The sequence below is a fragment of the Pempheris klunzingeri genome, chromosome 9 (genome assembly GCF_042242105.1).
Source record: "Pempheris klunzingeri isolate RE-2024b chromosome 9, fPemKlu1.hap1, whole genome shotgun sequence".
Lineage (NCBI taxonomy): Eukaryota > Metazoa > Chordata > Actinopteri > Acropomatiformes > Pempheridae > Pempheris > Pempheris klunzingeri.
The window spans coordinates 6,524,016-6,542,918 of record NC_092020.1 but is presented as its reverse complement, the minus strand read 5'-3'; the positions used below and the strand labels follow the sequence as shown (position 1 = coordinate 6,542,918).

General features: G+C 43.3%; 1 protein-coding gene across 2 annotated transcripts in view; it reads left to right on the top strand.

Annotated features, from left to right (window-relative positions):
- The window catches only part of LOC139206745 (mitogen-activated protein kinase kinase kinase kinase 4), a 54,727-nt gene extending 42,356 nt beyond the window's left edge, over positions 1–12,371 (top strand). For both annotated transcript variants that reach the window (XM_070836317.1, XM_070836316.1), the window contains 12 exons: positions 171–265; positions 938–1,022; positions 1,303–1,476; positions 2,029–2,137; positions 3,077–3,232; positions 3,364–3,507; positions 3,804–3,938; positions 4,084–4,184; positions 5,283–5,432; positions 10,036–10,195; positions 10,874–11,013; positions 11,675–12,371. In XM_070836317.1, the coding sequence (XP_070692418.1) occupies positions 171–265; positions 938–1,022; positions 1,303–1,476; positions 2,029–2,137; positions 3,077–3,232; positions 3,364–3,507; positions 3,804–3,938; positions 4,084–4,184; positions 5,283–5,432; positions 10,036–10,195; positions 10,874–11,013; positions 11,675–11,758 (1,533 nt within the window). In that variant the 3' untranslated portion in view covers positions 11,759–12,371. The remainder of the gene's footprint in view (positions 1–170; positions 266–937; positions 1,023–1,302; positions 1,477–2,028; positions 2,138–3,076; positions 3,233–3,363; positions 3,508–3,803; positions 3,939–4,083; positions 4,185–5,282; positions 5,433–10,035; positions 10,196–10,873; positions 11,014–11,674) is intronic.
- The last annotated feature ends 6,532 nt before the right edge of the window (positions 12,372–18,903 follow it).

Here is an 18,903-nt window from a genome sequence, read left to right as displayed (position 1 = left end):
CCTCCTGCATTAAATGTTAGAAATACCTGAGTGTTTCCTACCAGCCCCTCCTCTTTAGATGTCATCTTCACCTATACCACATTTATCAAGGTCTGTTTTTTTTATGTAACATCCTCCTCTGCTCTTCTGACTCACGTTTACTCTAATTGCTCCCCATCTCCATCATGCAGGGCGTTAGATCAGCTCAAGGGCGACTTAATAAGGCCACAGATTACTCCTCTTCCAGTGACGAGGTCAGCAGCAGTGATGAGGACGAGAGGAACAGGTGAGGTCTTCATCATCGCGCTGGGCTCATTATATTGGTAAAAACATTCCTGACACACCAAGCATTTCACCCAGTCCATTCCCTCTAATCCAAAACCCTCTGTAGAATTGAGTCATTCTGCCAGTGTTTCCACACAGCACAATGGTGAAACATGACCTGTTGCAAGATGTAATGCAGCAATGGTGAAACCAATGTTAAGAGTCAGAGAAAAATGTGAGTGAAAAGGCATTATGCTTATTCAGAATTCTGAGAGATGTGGAAGTGTTTCTGCTGGCTACGAAGGCCACATTAAACCCCAGAACACCAATTTAAGAAACTGCACACAGTGAAATGCAGGTTTAGAATCCCTTGGCTGAATTTAGAATTTATTGGACCATCTAAAGCTTGAAAATTGAGATGGGACAAGCTGAATTTGTCATTCACACAAACAAGACACGAAAGCAACTTGTGTCACGATGCAACACATTTGCATCACGTCGAGTGCACATAAATTATAGTGTTCATTATTTTTGACATGACTTATCTCTCTTTTGGTCTCACTTTTGATTTTTTTTTAAGCTAATCAGCCATGTATTCACTGCCACAGATGTATTGATCCTGTTTCCAGCTAATAAATGCAGTACCTGCAGGCAGGATCTGGTCTAAAATCTTGACCTGTCTGGGTTTTTCAAGGTCTGGCCTGTCCAATGGAAAGGGGAAATACTTCAGAGGAATACCTGATGGCATCGTGCTGCAACCGCACCTCAATCTTAACCAGGTGCCCAACACACTTACACACAAAACACACACACACAAACTGCTTCAAACTCCTCTGTGCATTTTCATTTTTAACAACCTGATGGTGCAATATCTGTACCGTTAGAGGTGGAGGGAGGTGATTGATGTACACTCCACATGTACTTACCTCTTACTAGCTATCACATTTGAATGGTGGCTCAGCACACTGACTCCATGCTGTCATCAAGGTGTGAACGTCAAGTTCTCTACAACCCCCACCTTCCTTTATTTGACACTTTGTCTCCGTGCGTGTGCCGCAGATTTCTCGGACAGGTTCAGATGATGCCTACCTGCTCCCAGACCTTCTGCAGAAAACCTCCTCCTCCTCCAGCCCAACCCACAATGCACTGGGCCAGCAGCAGCAACGAACACGTGAACTCAACTACTCGCAGTCGCCCACAGCCCCTCGATCCCCCACACACCAGGAACTACATGTGAGTGTTTTTGGTGGAGCGTGCACTTACAGAGGGACAGGCAGACGGGCAGACTGTCAGAAACACACACACACACACACAAAGACTATATTGATTACTGTCACAGCCCAATTATCACTCACATCGTGCAGGATTATTGTTCAGAAATAGTATACTCAACAGTTGTGTATTGAAAAAGGTCGAATAAGATAAGACAGTATTAATGAAAGTGGGGTGAATAACTTTGATTGATTCTAGAAACATGTTTCTAAGCATTGTTTGTGAGCATTTAAAAGCTTATTCCAGGGTTTTTGTTCTAGGTGCATTAGTTACAGTTGTCCACCAGAGGGAGACGGTGCACAAGCCTCAGTAATGATGGGATTCTTCGTAGTAGTGTTGATCTTCATTTAAGATACATGGTGCATACATGTCCAAACATGGGTCAAATTTTTATACATTTAGAAGAATGTATTTGTAGTTGAGTGACATAAAAAAAGACTTCACGACATCAGAGTCATTGGTGATGCCGACAGGTTGGTGTGACATAACTTTTGTCTTATTGTTCATCATCAGGCTGTCAGCAGGCCCACTGGTAAAAACACCTCCTCATCCTCCTCTTCCTCCTTCCTGTCTTTCATCGACCCAAGATTGATCCCCATGTCATCACCACCACAGAGCCCTAGTGAGTACAATATGCATAGATGCACACAATTAAAGGCCCCTGAATGATTTAACCCTGCTTTCTAGATGTTTTCATATAGTTTACATGAGAGAAAGTCATGAGAGAGCACAGTTTTCACATTGGCCCCTGTCAGACGCTGTACTTATTTGTACTTCGTACCATTAACGCAGTTCAGGTTGTTCTCTTAGTATCTGCAGTCAAATACCACGTTTCTAAAAGGCTTACATTTTCTATACATATAAGCCTTCCCAATACCAAAGTGATGGGATGTTCTGGTCTAATTTACAAACACAGCATGCCAACAGTGAAAACCTAATGTTCAAAACAACCATCATAGTTTAAAGCTTCTACTTCTGCAAAAACTGCAGCTCATAACCTCTACCGAAGCAGCTGATTAGCATTTTTGAACACTGCGAGTTGTGTGAAATAGACCAAACACATCTTATTCCACTGTCAGCAGAGACATAGCCAGGTGGTTATGTTAAATCAGTCTGGATACAGAACAGCACAGAGGAGCACAGAAAGAAAACAAAATAATGTCTGGAAATACACCCATTCGAGACAGAGTGGTTTACAGTAAAAGGAATTATAAAAAAGGAACTGAAACATGAACAATAAAGCAGTTTTTGAAGGTCATTGTGCTGTGACTGAGTATTTGTCCCTTAAGGTAGAAAACATTTGCTAGTGTTTAGACAGAATGATATGATATTGAGTCGGGTTTGTGTTTGGATGGAGTCGGTGTCTGTAGAGAAAGTCATTTTCCATTTTGAAATTGATTGAACGAAATGAAATGAGGAGTTTGGCTAGTTGCGTGCTGTAGGTATGTTTCTGTGTTAAGAGACAAATGTATGTTAAGTAAGTAGGTAAAAGTGTGTTTGCAGTTGTAAAAAACTTAAACTGCACCACGTGACGCTGACATCATTTTTTGACCCCTTGCAGCGAGCAGTAAGGGCGAGCAAATCAAGAGAGAGAACCACAGGAAGGGCTCGGTGGTGAACGTGAACCCAACCAACATTCGACCACAGAGTGACACTCCAGAGATCCGCAAGTACAAGAAGAAGTTCAACACTGAGGTTCTCTGTGCTGGACTGTGGGGTTTGTAGTTTTCTATTGCTTGTGTTTTAAAAGCTTGTCCTTTTTTTACGTATTGTTCATTTGGCCGGACGGAAGCATGGCGCGGCATGTTTGTGGCGAGGTGTCAGGGTTGTGTGCGTTTGGTTCTGCAGGCGTGAATCTGCTGGTGGGGACAGAGAACGGCCTGTGGCTGCTGGACCGAAGCGGTCAGGGGAAAGTCTACTCCCTCATCAGCAGACGAAGGTTTCAGCAGATGGATGTTCTGGAAGGGCTCAATGTGCTGATCACTATATCAGGTACATGTGCTGCAGCCTCAAATGCACAAAACACAGCGACACAGATGAGTATAGCTCCACAAACGCCATCAAAGGGCTGCACTCTACAGTTTCTGTATTTGACTTGCCCCAAGCAGCGAAGCAGAGCAAGCAGAGTGTAGTTTGGTCACCAGCCTCGCTCATATCCCATCTGTTGAATTAACTGAGCTCCTTTTAAGTTCCTTCCACTATCAGTTCTTATGAAGGTGCCCTTGATAACTGGATATAAAACTCATTTTCACCCTCACCCTTCTCTCCACCTCTCTCTGTGTGTGTAGGCAAAAAGAACAAGCTCCGTCTGTACTACCTGTCCTGGTTAAGGAATAAAATCCTACACAACGACCCAGAGGTGGAGAAGCGACAGGGTTGGACCTCAGTAGGTGACCTAGAGGGCTGTGTACACTATAAAGTGGGTAAGTCCAGACTGTGAACATTGAATGGTGCATTTTTTTTTTTCTAAGCTGCAAACTAGCAAAAATGTAAACCACACACTGTTTTAGTAATAAGCCAATTAATAATCAGGTTCTTATGGTCTGTCTGTCCATCTTGTTTCTCCAGTGCGTTACGATAAGATAAAGTTCTTAGTGATTGCTCTGAAGAACGCTGTGGAGGTGTACGCCTGGGCCCCAAAACCCTACCACAAATTCATGGCCTTCAAGGTCGGTATCATTAATACACAATGTGAATTGCGTCTTCTGTGTTGTCAGTGTGAAAGAATGTAGTTTGGGCAGAGCAAATGCCACATGTAGAATATGCCAGTGGTGGGTAGATTTGTTTCACTCAGCAGCCAAAAAGCACGGTGGTTATGGTAATGAGTGGCTGCTGGACATTTGGCCAGGAGACAAAAAAGTTAATTTTGCACTCTGGACCAAGGAGCTCGTTGCCCTGGCTACAACTGCAATGTGAGCAATGTAAAGTGTAAATACTACAGTCTAAATGGTACTGTGATCTTTAATAGCCACCTTAACTGCAGGTCTCTAGGCTGCTACAGGGCTCTGTTGATCAGTCTGTGGACCACTCTCAATCACCACATGGATTTTCAAGCTAACATGCTGCGTTTAGCCTATCATCTTGGAGGCGAGGCCGGCACAATAAAGTTTGAGCTGATGAACGCTGAGCTGCGGAGTAAAGCCTAACAGTGCCTCCACCATACAGCACAGAGAACATAGATGAATCCCAAGCACATGGATACACATGCAGTTCGATTTGCTCAGCCAGCATCCTAATTCCTCCAGTTTCATCCTTGATTGGGATCTCTGAAGTACTTAAACCACCAACAGCAGGTTAACAAGACTGTCCTCCGTCGTCTCTTCTGTTCTTACCACGTCTTTGAGTATCTAGGACATTGATGGACATGGAGGACGAAGAATTTAACAGGGTCACTCCAACATCCAGACACACAGACCTGACACATCCAGGCTATGAGAGTCATACACACAGATTCTCTGCTGGGCTGTGTCCCATTTCTTCGTGTCCTTTGTGGCCTGAACTACTTTTCCTCCCACACTACGTCATTTAACCCTCTCTCCTCAGAAAAGGCCAAAAATACACTAGAAGTAACACCATGATTTTCTTAGGATGCCCATTTTATGCAGCCGCTTTATCAACTTGTCAAAGTCGTTTGCTGATTAATTGGAACATTTTATTGTTTATTGATTTTAATGGAACAGCTCCAGTTATATTGTCAAAGCGTCACTTGAAGTGTTCAGACCGTCCCTTCTGAGTTGTTTTGGTGACCTTTGCCTGTGTCTGCCCAGTCATTCAGGTCTCTGCCTCAAAAACCGCTGTCTGTTGACCTGACCGTGGAGGAAGGCCAGAGGTTAAAGGTCATCTACGGCTCCCTGTCTGGTTTTCACGCCATCGACGTGGACTCTGGAACCCCCTACGACCTCTACCTGCCTACACATGTAAACGCCTACTTGATATTCTTTATGTTTTTCCTTTATGACCGAGAGGGCATAATGAATGATATGCTGGGGAAACGTCACCACTCATAAAATGTTTTTCTCCAAAAACAGGTGTTCGAAAACTAGTTTTATATCCCGGCTTGTCTAATATTCTGGCCGATACGCTAATAAGGTTTGTGAAAACAGCATCAGTGGATCCGTATGTCCACAAACCTAAAGGCTCCTTTTTGAGATCTTTGAGTAAAGAGATCTCTGCTCTCTGACGTTGAACAAGATGTAGATGTTATTCCCACTGTAGCTGAAGCTCTCCATCATACCTGACTTTTACTTCGCCTCCCTATCCATCAGCTGTTACCTCTCTATCCAACCATTTCATATCACTCTTCCCAATCTCTCAGGATGTCCTCCTCCTCCTCCTCCTCCTCCTCCTCACAGCCTGCAGGTGTCAGTCATCGCTCCCCTTATTTCTCCTGTTTTCCTCTTTCCACATCCCTCCCACTCAGTCTACAGCTGTCAAACACTCCTTCATCCGTCTCTTCTTTTCCTCCTCCCACTCCTTCGCCCAGTGTGGCATTGTTCATTTGCTCATTTTCTCCTCCTTTTTTGTCTTCTCTTTCGCTGCATTTATCAAACTATTGTCGCTCTCTTTCTCTCCCTCCCTCCCTCTCTTTCTCTCTGTTCAGTCCGTGGGCAGGTAGCGCTGACGGCAGAATGTTATGACTCATGTTCACATTTCTGTTCAGACATTGTCTGTTTTATCCTTCATGTGTTGTTTGAACTTTGGGTTAAAATTGTAGAAACTGGTCGAGTTAAGCCTGGGTCAAAAGACTTTTATCGTATTGACGATGGAGTCATAGGTTGAGTTTATCTTGATTTACATCTTAATCCAGAGAGGAACACAACGCATTCTTAAAGTTTACTTTGTTACAGTTTGCCTTTGACAAGCTCACATGATCTGGTTTGTTTGTTGCTTGGTAGTTGCTCTAGTTGGCTCTAGTTGGTCAGTCCACCACTTTGGTCAAGACATATATATAAATATCTGGACTATTAGATGGAGACCGAATGACTTTTGTGACCCCTGAACTCACCAGGTCTAATTTTGTTTATGTTTAAATACAGTTTTATTTTTATTTTTCATGTAAAACCAAAGTACTGGATACCATCATCTTGTTGTATGTTGTTGTTAGTGCTAGTTAGCAAATGTTAGCATGCTTGTTTATAAATGGCATATAAAGATGGCTGATGACTGTACAAAAACGAAGACAAAATATTCTAAATACGGGCACTGACATCAGCCAGAGTCTGCACAGTAGTGATCAGGGCTGGAGCCGTAGTATCGATATGCCACCCATATACCTGCCCGACCCAATCTCAGGTTAGGATTAGCTGTCAATCATGGCTTTCATAGCATCAAATAACTTATTAAAATCAAACTTATTTGAAAAATGAACACTTGCATATATCAGTGTGATAAGAACTAATCTAAAATGACAGAAACCATCTTCGGGAAAAATTATTTGATGAGTACATAGATTTTCAGTTTGACACATTTCCCATTCGCTAATATGCAGGGGGCGGGGTTTATGACCTATACTGCAGCCAACCACCAGGGGCCGATCGAGATGTTTTAGCTTCACTTTTTGGGAGCTGTCATGTCGTCCATCTTCACATACAGTCGACCTAAACCAAGACGGTGAAATGTCACCTGCAAAACATCAGCACATTTGCATAGTTGTTAAGAGTGTGCAATAATGCTAGTTTGGTACGCTAGCATGCCAATGTCTGAATGTTAACAGACAAACAGGCAAAGGAGAGCTTCAGAGCATTTTTGATGGTGAAATCGTTGCTGTTATTTTGTAATGGAGGGGAGAGTCCATGCTGACATCTTCAGCACATATGAAGTCCAGAGATGTGAAAAAGTAACATGCAGCAGCTGATAAACTAGAGGGCTGATATATAAGTAGGGCCTGTGGGACCTACTGACTTATACTAATTCATGATTTTCTGTCCATCACATAGCTGCAGACACGCTGTAACTACCAATGGGCTTAATACCAGAGCTGCCAAACAGCGGGCTGTGATTATAGTGTGATGTCCTGGTGCCCAGTTTGGTGCATCTTTTCCATTTCTAGTTTACAAATGATGAGCAAGTTCTAAAATGCGAGGGTTGACTGCATTTGTTGGCCCCAAAAGGGGAGCACCTCTACAACATCATGTTTGTGAAATGTTTTTATGAGACACTAACTTCCTTTATGCTATAATGACCTCTGGAAGTCAGTAAAGCGTCAGCTTTTTGGATCTCTGAAAAGGCTCGCACAAATGCGTTTGTGTCTTTAAATGTTAACAAAATCGCCCACAGCTGGCACAATTAGAGATGGAGCAGGTCATTTTCTTCTCTCCTCTGCTGTATGTGGGCATGTAAACCTCACTGTGGCCAGTGGTGAGTCATATTCACATTCTGACAGGTCTTATTAAATATGTTCTTAAGCGAGAACTAGAGAGGTTTGGCACTCAGGATGTGACAGTCGATTCAGACTTTGGAACACTTTAGCCAGTGTTTCTTACACAGTGCAAAGTGTGACCAGCATTGCCGGAGTCATTAGTTATTTGTTTGGTTGCTTCATCTACTTTCTGCAGACTGTACCAGATCCTTTCAAACACTGTGCCTACATATGGTGTTGAGTGGGTGGCTGGATCACAGTGGAGGTTTCTGGGGTTTAATGACTTACATAAAGATGCTCGTCATTTTTGAAATCATTTGGTGACGCTGTCGCAGTGAAGCCAGCGTCCCATTTTGGATCTTTGCCATAGTTCCATCCCAGCCTGATGACTTTGAGTGGATAGCTGATATGTTACTAGTTTGGAGTGAGGAGCTAATGCAGTATGCAGGCTACAGAACAGACTACATCAGTGTTTAAGGACTAATTGTGATTTGTCAGCTGAACTAGAGTGAGCTAAACTGTGTGTGATTTCTGCCTGCGTCCATAACATTGATCATTCATCTCTGTTCTCTCTCTGGTTCTGTCCAGAGCTGCACCCGTCTCTCATTCACGTTCTCAACACCTTCCTCTCACACGCTGCCCCAGCTACCTTCATCGTGTGCTACTTTCTGTATGCACGGGGGAGTTGCAGCAATAGAAGCAGAAGAACGGCCATACGGAAAGAGAAATCAGCTCTAAAAATACATCCTTCCTGTCCTCCTTCTCTCCCGATCATTAACTCTGCCTGTCCTGACCTGTTCTTGCTCCTGTTGAGGGTTTTTTTTTTTTTCCCCTCACGGCTCCACTGGTATATAAAGCGAGCGTGCACACAGCTGCCTACTACACCGGTGCCTTATGCTGCTGCTGCTTCTGCTGCTGATATCATCTCAGCCCTCCAGCCTTTTTCTCCCTTTTTCCTTTTCTCTCTTGCATATACAGTCTTCCACCACACACACACACACACACACACACACACACACACACACACTCAGCTACAGAACGCTTTTAAACCCACTCACTTACACTGAGACGTCCTCGTAGTGTCTTTTGAGCACTCTTGAAGACACCACACACTCCTGGGCTTTCTTCGCGGCTGTGTAATCCATTCTCTGATACACACTCATCTATACACACGCCCTCTCCTCTTATGTGCACATCTTGACACACACACACACACACCTGCATCAGCAGTAGTACAGTCTTCACATATTCACTCATAACACTGAGATCTGTTTCCTTATCACTGTTAAAAGCACCTTCACCTAGTCTAAGCCACACATGCTCACCTACACACACAATGCGCCGCTCACCCACTTAAAGCGACACACACACACACACACAAGCATCTTCCACTGTTGCCTCCGAACTATGTAACAATGCTGATTCCAAGGCAGAGGATTAAGATTGCGTTGCGTCTGTGGATGCCTGTTCTGATGCTCAGGATTGTGGTGGCTCACACTCTGGTAACGTATGACACACACTTTTTGTGAACTGACAACGGTGCCTAACTTTTTCTCTTTTTTCCCCGGAGGAGCTTTGTTGATGAGGGGATTCCCTGTGTGTTGAGCTGTTGTTAGAGAAACGGTTCTGATCTGGTTAGAGAATTCTTCCTGAACTGCCTAGATAAATGCTCCTGAACCACTTGGAGAAGTCTGAATGTGTTTGGAAAGTTGTTGCTGTAGTATTATTATTATTATTATTATTATTATTATTATTATTGTTAGCAGTCTTTGACTGCTGCAGAAGTGCTTCCATGTATAATACTTGTTGATCCATTATGCTGTTAGGAAGTTTTTTCCTGATGGTAAATAGGAAGCCAGAGGGGTTTAGTATTTTACTTCTTTAGTCTTTTTTCTCACCTCCAGCCACTGAAATTTATATTGACGTTCATATTGAAATGACATTTGCACCACTTACCGACTGATGCGGACATCCAAAAAACTTTGGTTGTAATGGTGGTGTCCAAAGAACTTTACGTCATTTTTTTGGTTCATAAAGCACCAAAGAGGACTTTGTCAAATAGCATGTGAATATCATAAAATAGGTTGTAAACTACAGTTGGCAGGATGTGTGCCTTTAAACACACTGAACAGTGGTGTCTATTGTGTGCGTTGGTTTCATAGATCCAGGGTTCCATTCACCCCCACGCCATCATCATTTTGCCCGACAGCGCTGGAACAGAGGTTCTGGTTTGCTACGAAGACGAGGGCGTCTACATCGACACCTACGGCCGCATCACCAAGGATACGGTGCTGCAGTGGGGGGAGATGCCTGCATCAGTCGGTAAGTGTCACTCATGCACACACAGACACATGAGCACACTGTGTGCCTGTGCCTCTTTTCCAAACTGAGGTATCAATTCAACAATTGGGTCTTCTCTTACTGATGAACGCTGTTATAGTGGCATTCTGTCGGACTTACTGATTCTAGATCAGCAGCCGTCCAGAGCACTGAGAACTTAGCATGAACCAGATTCTACAAAGACACATTTAGGACAGGGTGGGCTAAAAATAAGATGGTAGCAAGTGTGTGTGTGTGTGTGTGTGTGTGTACGTGTGTGTATTTGGATGTGTATGTGCACGTTGGGTTCAACAATCATTATTCTAGCATAATGACCCATTTGTGGGGAACATATTTATGTATATACACACACAGTTCCCCCGTCTCCTACAGTTTATACGCTTTGTCAGTCTCCTCATATCGGCTGTGGCTCAGAGGCAGAGCGGGTCGTCCATCTATCGGTGGTTCGATCGTCTAAGTCAGAAAACCCCAACTTGCTCCTGAAGCAGCTTCAGCGTGTGAATGTGTGCGAACGAATATTCTCCTCCAACCTAGGCTCCTCCTGAATGAGTGACGTGACGTAAAAGCGCTCGGAGTAGTCAAAACGACCAGATAAGCGCTATCCAAATACAGACCATTGTTCAAAGACCACACCCCCTGCTTCCTCCTCTCTCTCTCCAGCCTACCTTCAGTCTAACCAGGTGATGGGTTGGGGAGAAAAGGCCATAGAGCTGAGGTCTGCCAACACAGGGAACCTGGAAGGAGTTTTCATGCACAAAAAGGCCCAGAAGCTCAAGTTCCTGTGTGAAAGGAATGACAAGGTAGGAGTTCGACGCTATATAGATTTTGAACTATTGGACTATTTGAACTGGGGTTGTATGAGGTCCTTATCCATGGTCCGTGTATAACCTACAGTAGATTGTGATCAGCACGCCCCTAGCAAAGTACCTCTGTGGAGGGGGGCTGCAGAATAACACGTTTTAGCCTCCCAAGTAAATGACTTAAGATCAGCTGAAGTATACGCTTTATTTAGAACATTTTCACCACCTGTGTGACAGCCTTTTTCAACAGGGAACTGAAGCCATTTTCTCTTTCTCTTCACTCTCTGTAAAGCCACCAGACTCCACTGACAAAAACAGTCATTTTACCTCACAGAACACAGGAGTTGCTAGCGTACCACTGCCTCACTCGGTTAGTTTGCTTGTGTTACTTTGTGTCTTTGGTATTTTAAATTCCTGGTTCTGATCCAAACTCAGTTCAACGATTGAGGCGGCGTTAGCACACTGAACTCCCATCTCCTGCAAGGTAAAATAACTGTTTTGTTAGTGAAGTCAGGGGAGAAATGGAGAACAGCTCCTGCTCCCTGTTGAAAGCGCCGTCTGTCGCCCATGTAAAGTGGTGAACCTCATACAACAATCATAGACAATCTCAACTGCCCCTTTAAGCACAGTCACAGTATTAATGAGAAAACTCTTGTTGCAGGTCTTCTTTGCTTCAGTGCAGTCAGGAGGCAGCAGTCAGATTTACTTCATGACTCTGGGACAGAACTCACTGTTCAACTGGTAACAACTGGACCTGTTGCTCTGGGATCAACTGGTGGTGTCTGCCTTCATTATTCTGGGTCTATCCTGGTGATGCCTTTTTATTATTTGTGCTGACTTGATGTTCACCTCCATGGATAGCGGACACCACGTAGAGCCAACTAAATGCTCCTGGATCCATTCCTCTGTCTTGTCTAGTTTCCACGTGAACATTCATGGATCCACAGTTCAGTCGATCAGCACGTCAGCCGCAGCTTGAAAAACTGCTTGAATCCATCGCTGCCTCCGTGAATACTGACGCCTGGACCATCGCTCCCTCAGCTGCAGCGGCGCAAAAATCCACACCTGAGATTCAGCAAAAAAAAAGAGCTTTAGCTCACTGCCACCTCGCCCGTCCTCGGAAGAATGGTACAACTAGCCGTGTCTGCTTCCGTGACATGAAAAGCACACAGAGCATTTCCTCATGTCTGATGTCCATGGTCACCTGAGTGTTTGCCAGTAGGATTCACTACACCGGTGCGGCAGAAACAAGACTCTTTTTGGGTCCTGCTATGTCCAAATCTGCGTGGAGGCAAAATTGGTGGCTTGATTCCATTGATTGTTTGGTGATTTCTAATGACCATGAGATCACTGGTCAACATCAGGCCTCCTCACACGTCACATTTCTCCTGGATCTTCTTTTTTCTTAAGGACTCCATTGCATCAGCTAATTATGTGCATATCAGTTATTCACTCATATTTGCTCTAACAATGCCTGGCTGTGGCGTTTTACTGGATCAGCTGCTTCCTTTTTCATCTGATGAAGTCTTTACATCTGGATAAGTCCTCTACTGGTACAGACGGGGGGGGGGCCGTGTTTGCCTCTGCTGCCTGGTGTGTTTTTCGTGTGAGCAGCACAGTGCAGTGGGAGTGAACCTAGAAGAAGAGAAGTCCTCATTCGCTCCATGAACATCATCTGGGCATCTGAAAGACTGGGTTGGGGCCGAAGAGTGGACTGATTAGAACTACTGTATGGCAGTCCACATTTTATCGCTGGCCATTTTTGCTATAATATTGTGCTTTCATCCATTTTCAGATCCACGAACCATCCCTGCTGCCTGTGTCCAGTACCTCAGCAGTGTTATTGATGAAGGCCTTTAGAAGTGTTAGTGCACACATCAAGGACCCAAACAAATTAGTCAGTTACTGTATTGAATCTTTATTTTGTTGCTTCCTAATAGTATTATTAGACAGTATTATGTGTCATCACATGTTTTAGTTTAATCTGAGGTGACAGTAAGTCAGTATAACTCCCTACACATCATCAGTTATGTTTAAGTGGATCCTTAGCAGTTAATGTACTGTCCATGCAAACCCTATAATAATAATAAGGACAAATGTCAGAATTAACTTCCATGAAGATAGTTCCCTAACTAATTCACTAGGTCACTCTCTCTAATCATAATTATCTCTTGGAATACTTGCCGCATTGCGCACTTTGCATTAAAATGAGTTGAGTAGACTGGATTATCCCACCAGTCCTCTTAGGTCCCAGTTTGAGCTTTCACTCCACCATAGATGTGGACCATGTCATTTTAGTCCTATTATCCCATAATAAGGACCTCAAGAGCCTTGTGCTTCACTGTACAACAGTGTTCACAAGTAGACAGACATACCAACTCCACAGTAACAGGCTGACAATGCTTTTCTGCATCGGTTTTGTACAGAATGAGATGTATATAATCTTGTAAGATGCACTGTTTTCTAAAAAAAAAAAAAATTTTATAATTAAGAAGCCATCTTTATGTATGTGTACAGAATGAAATGCTTATGAATGTGAAATTCCATCCCAGAACAGAAGTTCATTCATGTCATTTCCGCGATCTCCAAAGGCTCCGTGTTTGTGGACATGAGCTGGAGCTACTGACAGCGAACTTGAAGGCTCCTGTTCACGTTTACCAAACTGGCTGAAGTGTTCGAGATCGAACAGCGTGTCATGTGAATTCTGTTTTTGTGGTTGACTTTTTGTGTAGAAGTCAGGCCCTTTGCACAACGGCAACCATGTACATGTTGTCTGTAACATATCCTGCTTTGAAAAGTGACTTTTGTGGGTCAAAGTGGAAACGTTGAAAGCCATTCTGTAGTCAGTATTGAAGATAGTGTTGGATCAGTATCTCTAACACTACCCAACATGCTCAGTGACTGTTGAGCCTGGATCTGATTGGATGCAATGAGCTGGGCTTAAAAAAATGTCCCGTTTTATAGTGTTTTTTTTTCCTTATGTGTTCCGTAATATTTTTTTCATTTACTCAACGAGCTTCAAAGCAAGAAACCAAAGATAAAGGCTTTGACACATTGGCTTCCAATCTGACCGTGTGAGAGAATTCACCAATCAAAACCGACTATTTGATCTAGAAGGAGAAAGGATGAACGTTTCTCTAAAGAAATCATCTATATTTTCAAGAAGTACCGAGTTCAAGATTGATTATATTCTGTACAAAAGATGCCAACTTGACTAACCCATGGGACACACAGAGGCCTGAAGGAATGTGTCTTATAAATCACAGCAAAATATATGCAATTCAGTGTTGCTGGTGTTCATGTATTTAATAGCTAACGTGTATGCTTCAGACAGTAAAAGTGAAGAAATAATTAGTTTATTCCTTCAAATGTGAATTTGCAGTTTATTCCTGATCCATTTTCATCACATCGATTGTTTTCCCTTCATCAGGTTTTGTTCCGTCTGCTAACTCGGCCATGTTGTGCGTCACGTTAGCCTCCATATTACATTTACTCATGAATGTTCAGTCTATCCAAATTTGCGCCAAATCTTTTATATTCAGTGATACGGTGAGTTTTAGTTTTTATTATGGACGTGATAGAAATATTGCAGCTGGTTCTGTGAGAATATTTTAAACTGGAAAAGTGAATTTTCCGTCTTATTTCGAAGCGGTTACCAAATTTCTTGCGGTGTTTGTTTCAGTGGGATGGATTTGTTTGTCCCAGAGACACCGGAGCAGGTCGCTAGCTAACACGGCTGCAGTGCATGGAAGTACGAGATCGCAAACGAACAGGATAACAGACATCGGATTTTTAGCTGACATAGGCTTGCGATAGAGGTTTCTAGTTAGCATTGCTAGCTCACATATGGCTAAACGTGGGAGGTGGGGCTTGGCCAGCTGCAGCTAGATGTGTCGCTTTCTCTCTTTGTACCCCATTTGCTTAGCTGTGTTCATTCTCCACATAAGTCACAACTATATTTCACATTCACACACACCTCGTTTTAAAAATATTTCAAATGGGCGACAGCAACCGCTGTAACATTTGGCCAAATTAAGTTTGAATGTTTAAATCTTCCTTTTAAACTCTTGACCTAGATGCAGGTGAATGTCTGAGAACAGGACAGGTCAGCTTTGGTCAGCTCTGGTCGGCCGTTAGACGGAGGCCGGCGCAGCACCGGCTGCTTTGGCCAGGTTCCTGAACAAGACCCTGGCCATTAGAGTCCAGACAGGACAGGAGGCCGCACCAGAGCCAGTGTCCGTGTTCAGTCACAGTAACTAGCCCTGCACTCTACTGCCCAACATGCTCTGGTATAGATGTCTGGTTATCAACAGCACACATGATGCTAGTAAAACACTAGTCAGCAGATTAGTCCCGTCAGTAATCGGCCTTAGTTAGTGGGGATGACTTTATACTTCAATTTCATGTCCCTACTTTTGAAAGCAATAATGGATAAATGTAACTACCATAGATTTATCATTGTCACGCTTTATTTACCGTTTACATTGTTACTGTGTTACCGTGACACAGTTGATCAGATGAGTTGAAATTGGGCAAATTTCTAAATTCAGTCTTGTCAAGAGTCAAACTTGGAAGTTAATTTCGTTATTGAGTTTCAGCTAAGCTCAAGGTCATGTTTGATTTCTGAGGACATCTTTCAATTTGTTTTGTTTTTTCTACCTTGTTGTTCTCGGTAAAAGCCGTTACTCTAATGTACCAGGTCTCCATCTCATAAGTTTGACATTTAACGGCTCATATCTGCATCGCTCTTCATCCCGATGCGAGAAACAACATAGAAATCAGTTCTGAGAGCCAGTGTCACTCCAAATGATGTGTTATCTCTCCGGGTTAATCCATTAGTCATCTAAAGGAGCAGTGCGGAGACGCGATGAGGACGTTGATGTGGGTCATTAGAAACAAACTTCTGTCCTCCTGTGCTGAAACGTTTGACTGTAGCTGCATCACTAATGAGAGAGAGACATCAGCATCAGTGCGCTTCCGCCCACACCTTCCTCTGCTTAAGAGGATGACAGAATCTGTTTCAGGCCCGCGGTGACTCACTTCTCCATCTCTTCTCCTCTCACTCAGTCAGCATCTCTTCTTTCCGCTGCCTTTTCGCGTTCCCCTCTGCGTCTTTCGCTCAGCTCTCTCCTCATCTGCCCATCCACATCTGTTTTGCTCTCTCACATCTTTTACCATTCTGTAGCTGCCCCCCCCCCCCCCTCTCTCTCTCTCTCTCTCTCGCTCAGGTCAAGTCTCTCCATCCACCCCCAGATCTGTTCAAGCACTCTTACCAATTCAGGACTAACTTTTGCGTGTGTGTCACTGGATTGGCTGGGAGTGGGAAAGTAGCTTTTTGTGTGTGTGTGTGTGTGTGTGTGTGTGTGTGTGTGTGTGTGTGTGTGAGGCGAAGCGGACCACTCGCATGAGGAAATCATGCAAATCATGCAAATGTCAACATTTAGTTTCACAGCAAAGATCGATGCATGTCGTGCCACGTGTCTCTCATATTTCTGCTTCGCTGCTTATCTGATTCCTTCCCTCTGAAACACAACATCACCCTTCTATGTTGTAAATACTTCTGCATAAATTATTCACTTAAGGGTCTTCAAAAAAAAATCGACCACAGAAGTGGTGCGACCCTGTTTTTTGTGGGATGATGAACGATGCAGAGAAATGCTCATACAAAGATTTGCTACGCTCCATTAAAGCAACTAAAGCAGTGACTTGATTATATTAAATGCTAGAATATTAGTGTAAGAGGTAGAAAAGCGTCTTGAAGCCAGTGAAGTGGCTCAGTAGTGTTTGCTAACAGCAGCTACCGTCAGCCACCGTATGCTACTGGTCACACCAGACCAAACCAGGCTGTAGACACAAAACACCTGAGTGCAATGAGATGACCAAGGATGTGTTTTGCCGCTTATTAACTGAACTTTTAATTTGTTGGAGGGAGAGTGTGTTACTACTACATCTAGAAGTTACATGGCGTCGCTTTAAGCGCTGCAACTGTTCGTTTGCAGCCTGTGCACGTGCAAAAGTCTGTGGATGAGCTGTTCTAAAGAAAGTGTGTGTGTTTGTGTGTGGGAGGGTGTGATGACGTTTTTTTTTGAGCAGGTGTTCATTAAGCAGGAGTTCAGTCTGCAGTGAAGGAAGGAAGGACGGACGGAGTTAGAGGAGGTGGTCGGTGGCTTTAGTCAGGTGTCTGTTGATAGAAGGAACGCGAATGTTGCTCTCAAACCACAATTTAAAGTTTTAAAGAGGCTCCGGCTCAGAGGGACGTCCGGATTTGTTTGGTTGTGGGATCACAAACCTCGCAAAGAAACATTTTGAAACCGTTCATGGAACGTGCTGACAGAGCCAGCTTTCCAACAGGGGGAGCCAAGCTGCACGTTAGGATTGAGAATGTATAGACGAGGAGGAAGTAGAGGAAGAAGAGAGGATGTAAAGGGACGATAATTATGGTTTTTTATGTTCTACCTTTGTTCCATCCATTAGCCAAATGAATATTCCTGGTAGCACCAACAGGCTGATAGCGACACACACTAGACTGGTGTTGTCTGTTGGTGAGTCAACACTCTACAGTTACTGTCAGTGTTGGGGATTAACCTGATCAAGTTATCCAACTGCTTGCAACATAAACGTATCGGTGTTATTTGACACACAGGACAACTGTGTGCTTATAAGATGTAAATTCTAAAGATATCAAATATTAGATATATATTTAAGAATATATATATTCCCCTTAACCTTTTTATGTTTCTTCCATTATAAAATAGATTTTTTTTTTTTTTTGCACTGGACCTTTATTTGATGCATCATATACTGTACCATTCCTGCTTTGAGATGAACACACACTAACTTGTGTTTCCATGTAAAGAGGCAAAAGACAGCAAGACAACAATAAATATATTGACCTGAGTTGTGTGTCGTCGTCGTTGTTTGGTTTGAAACTCTGTCCTGGATTTTTACAGGATGTGAATCTACTCACAGCTTCATTTCATAGCTCACTCTTTGGAAACCTTCAGAAACACTGACGCACTTTTGTGTGTTGAACACAGTAGTGTGTCTGCCAGTGTGACAAAAGGTGTTTTACTCGTCCTTGGTGCTAAAACCCTGCAGCAGAGGTATTTGTTATTTAGATTTCCTCGTGACGACGAGAGCTATTGACACTGGGAACACTACTGACTTGTCTATTTAAGTCTACAGCGTCCTAATTACTGGACTTTGTGTACTTGCACTTGACACCACACTTTCAGCAACACACCCCCCAAAGTATGAAGGTGGTCATCTGAATGGTGTCGAGGGACAGACGTGCATTCATTTTATTTATTTCTTTAATCAGGCAGTCTCATGGAGATTGAAATCTCTTTTTTTTTTTTTTTTCGTGCAAGACCTGAAGCATATAAAATAACATCTCCAATATAAAAAGTATCAATGAAGGATTGAAAACCCGACTGCTGTATCAGTGTCAGCGAGTCATGAAAGCCATAAAGTTGTAAACTGACTGGAGATTGTAGGATTTTACTGAGACAGGAAGTTCTGAAACTGGACAGTAGCTGCTGAGGTCAGAGGTGTCACCACTTTAGTGAAAAGGCACTACTGACAAAGCTGGAATCTGCTGGAAGCTGGAATTTTTAAAAAAATAAAAGCACCCAGGGTGTAACAAGAGTTTGCCAGAAGTTTGCCCTGGGTTATGTTGCATTTTCAAAATAAAAGCCCCTCAAGGTAATAGGCTTATGTCAGACTTTGTGCCTTACGAAATAAGAATTTATATGTCTTTTTTTCTGTCTGTCTGTCTCTGTCTGTCTTTCTTTCTTTACTGTTCATTTAAAGCTTTCCACAAGCTCTTAGTTGTCGGCCACTTGCCAGCTCTTACACACATTTTCTTGGGGAAATGCATTTTCTGGTTGT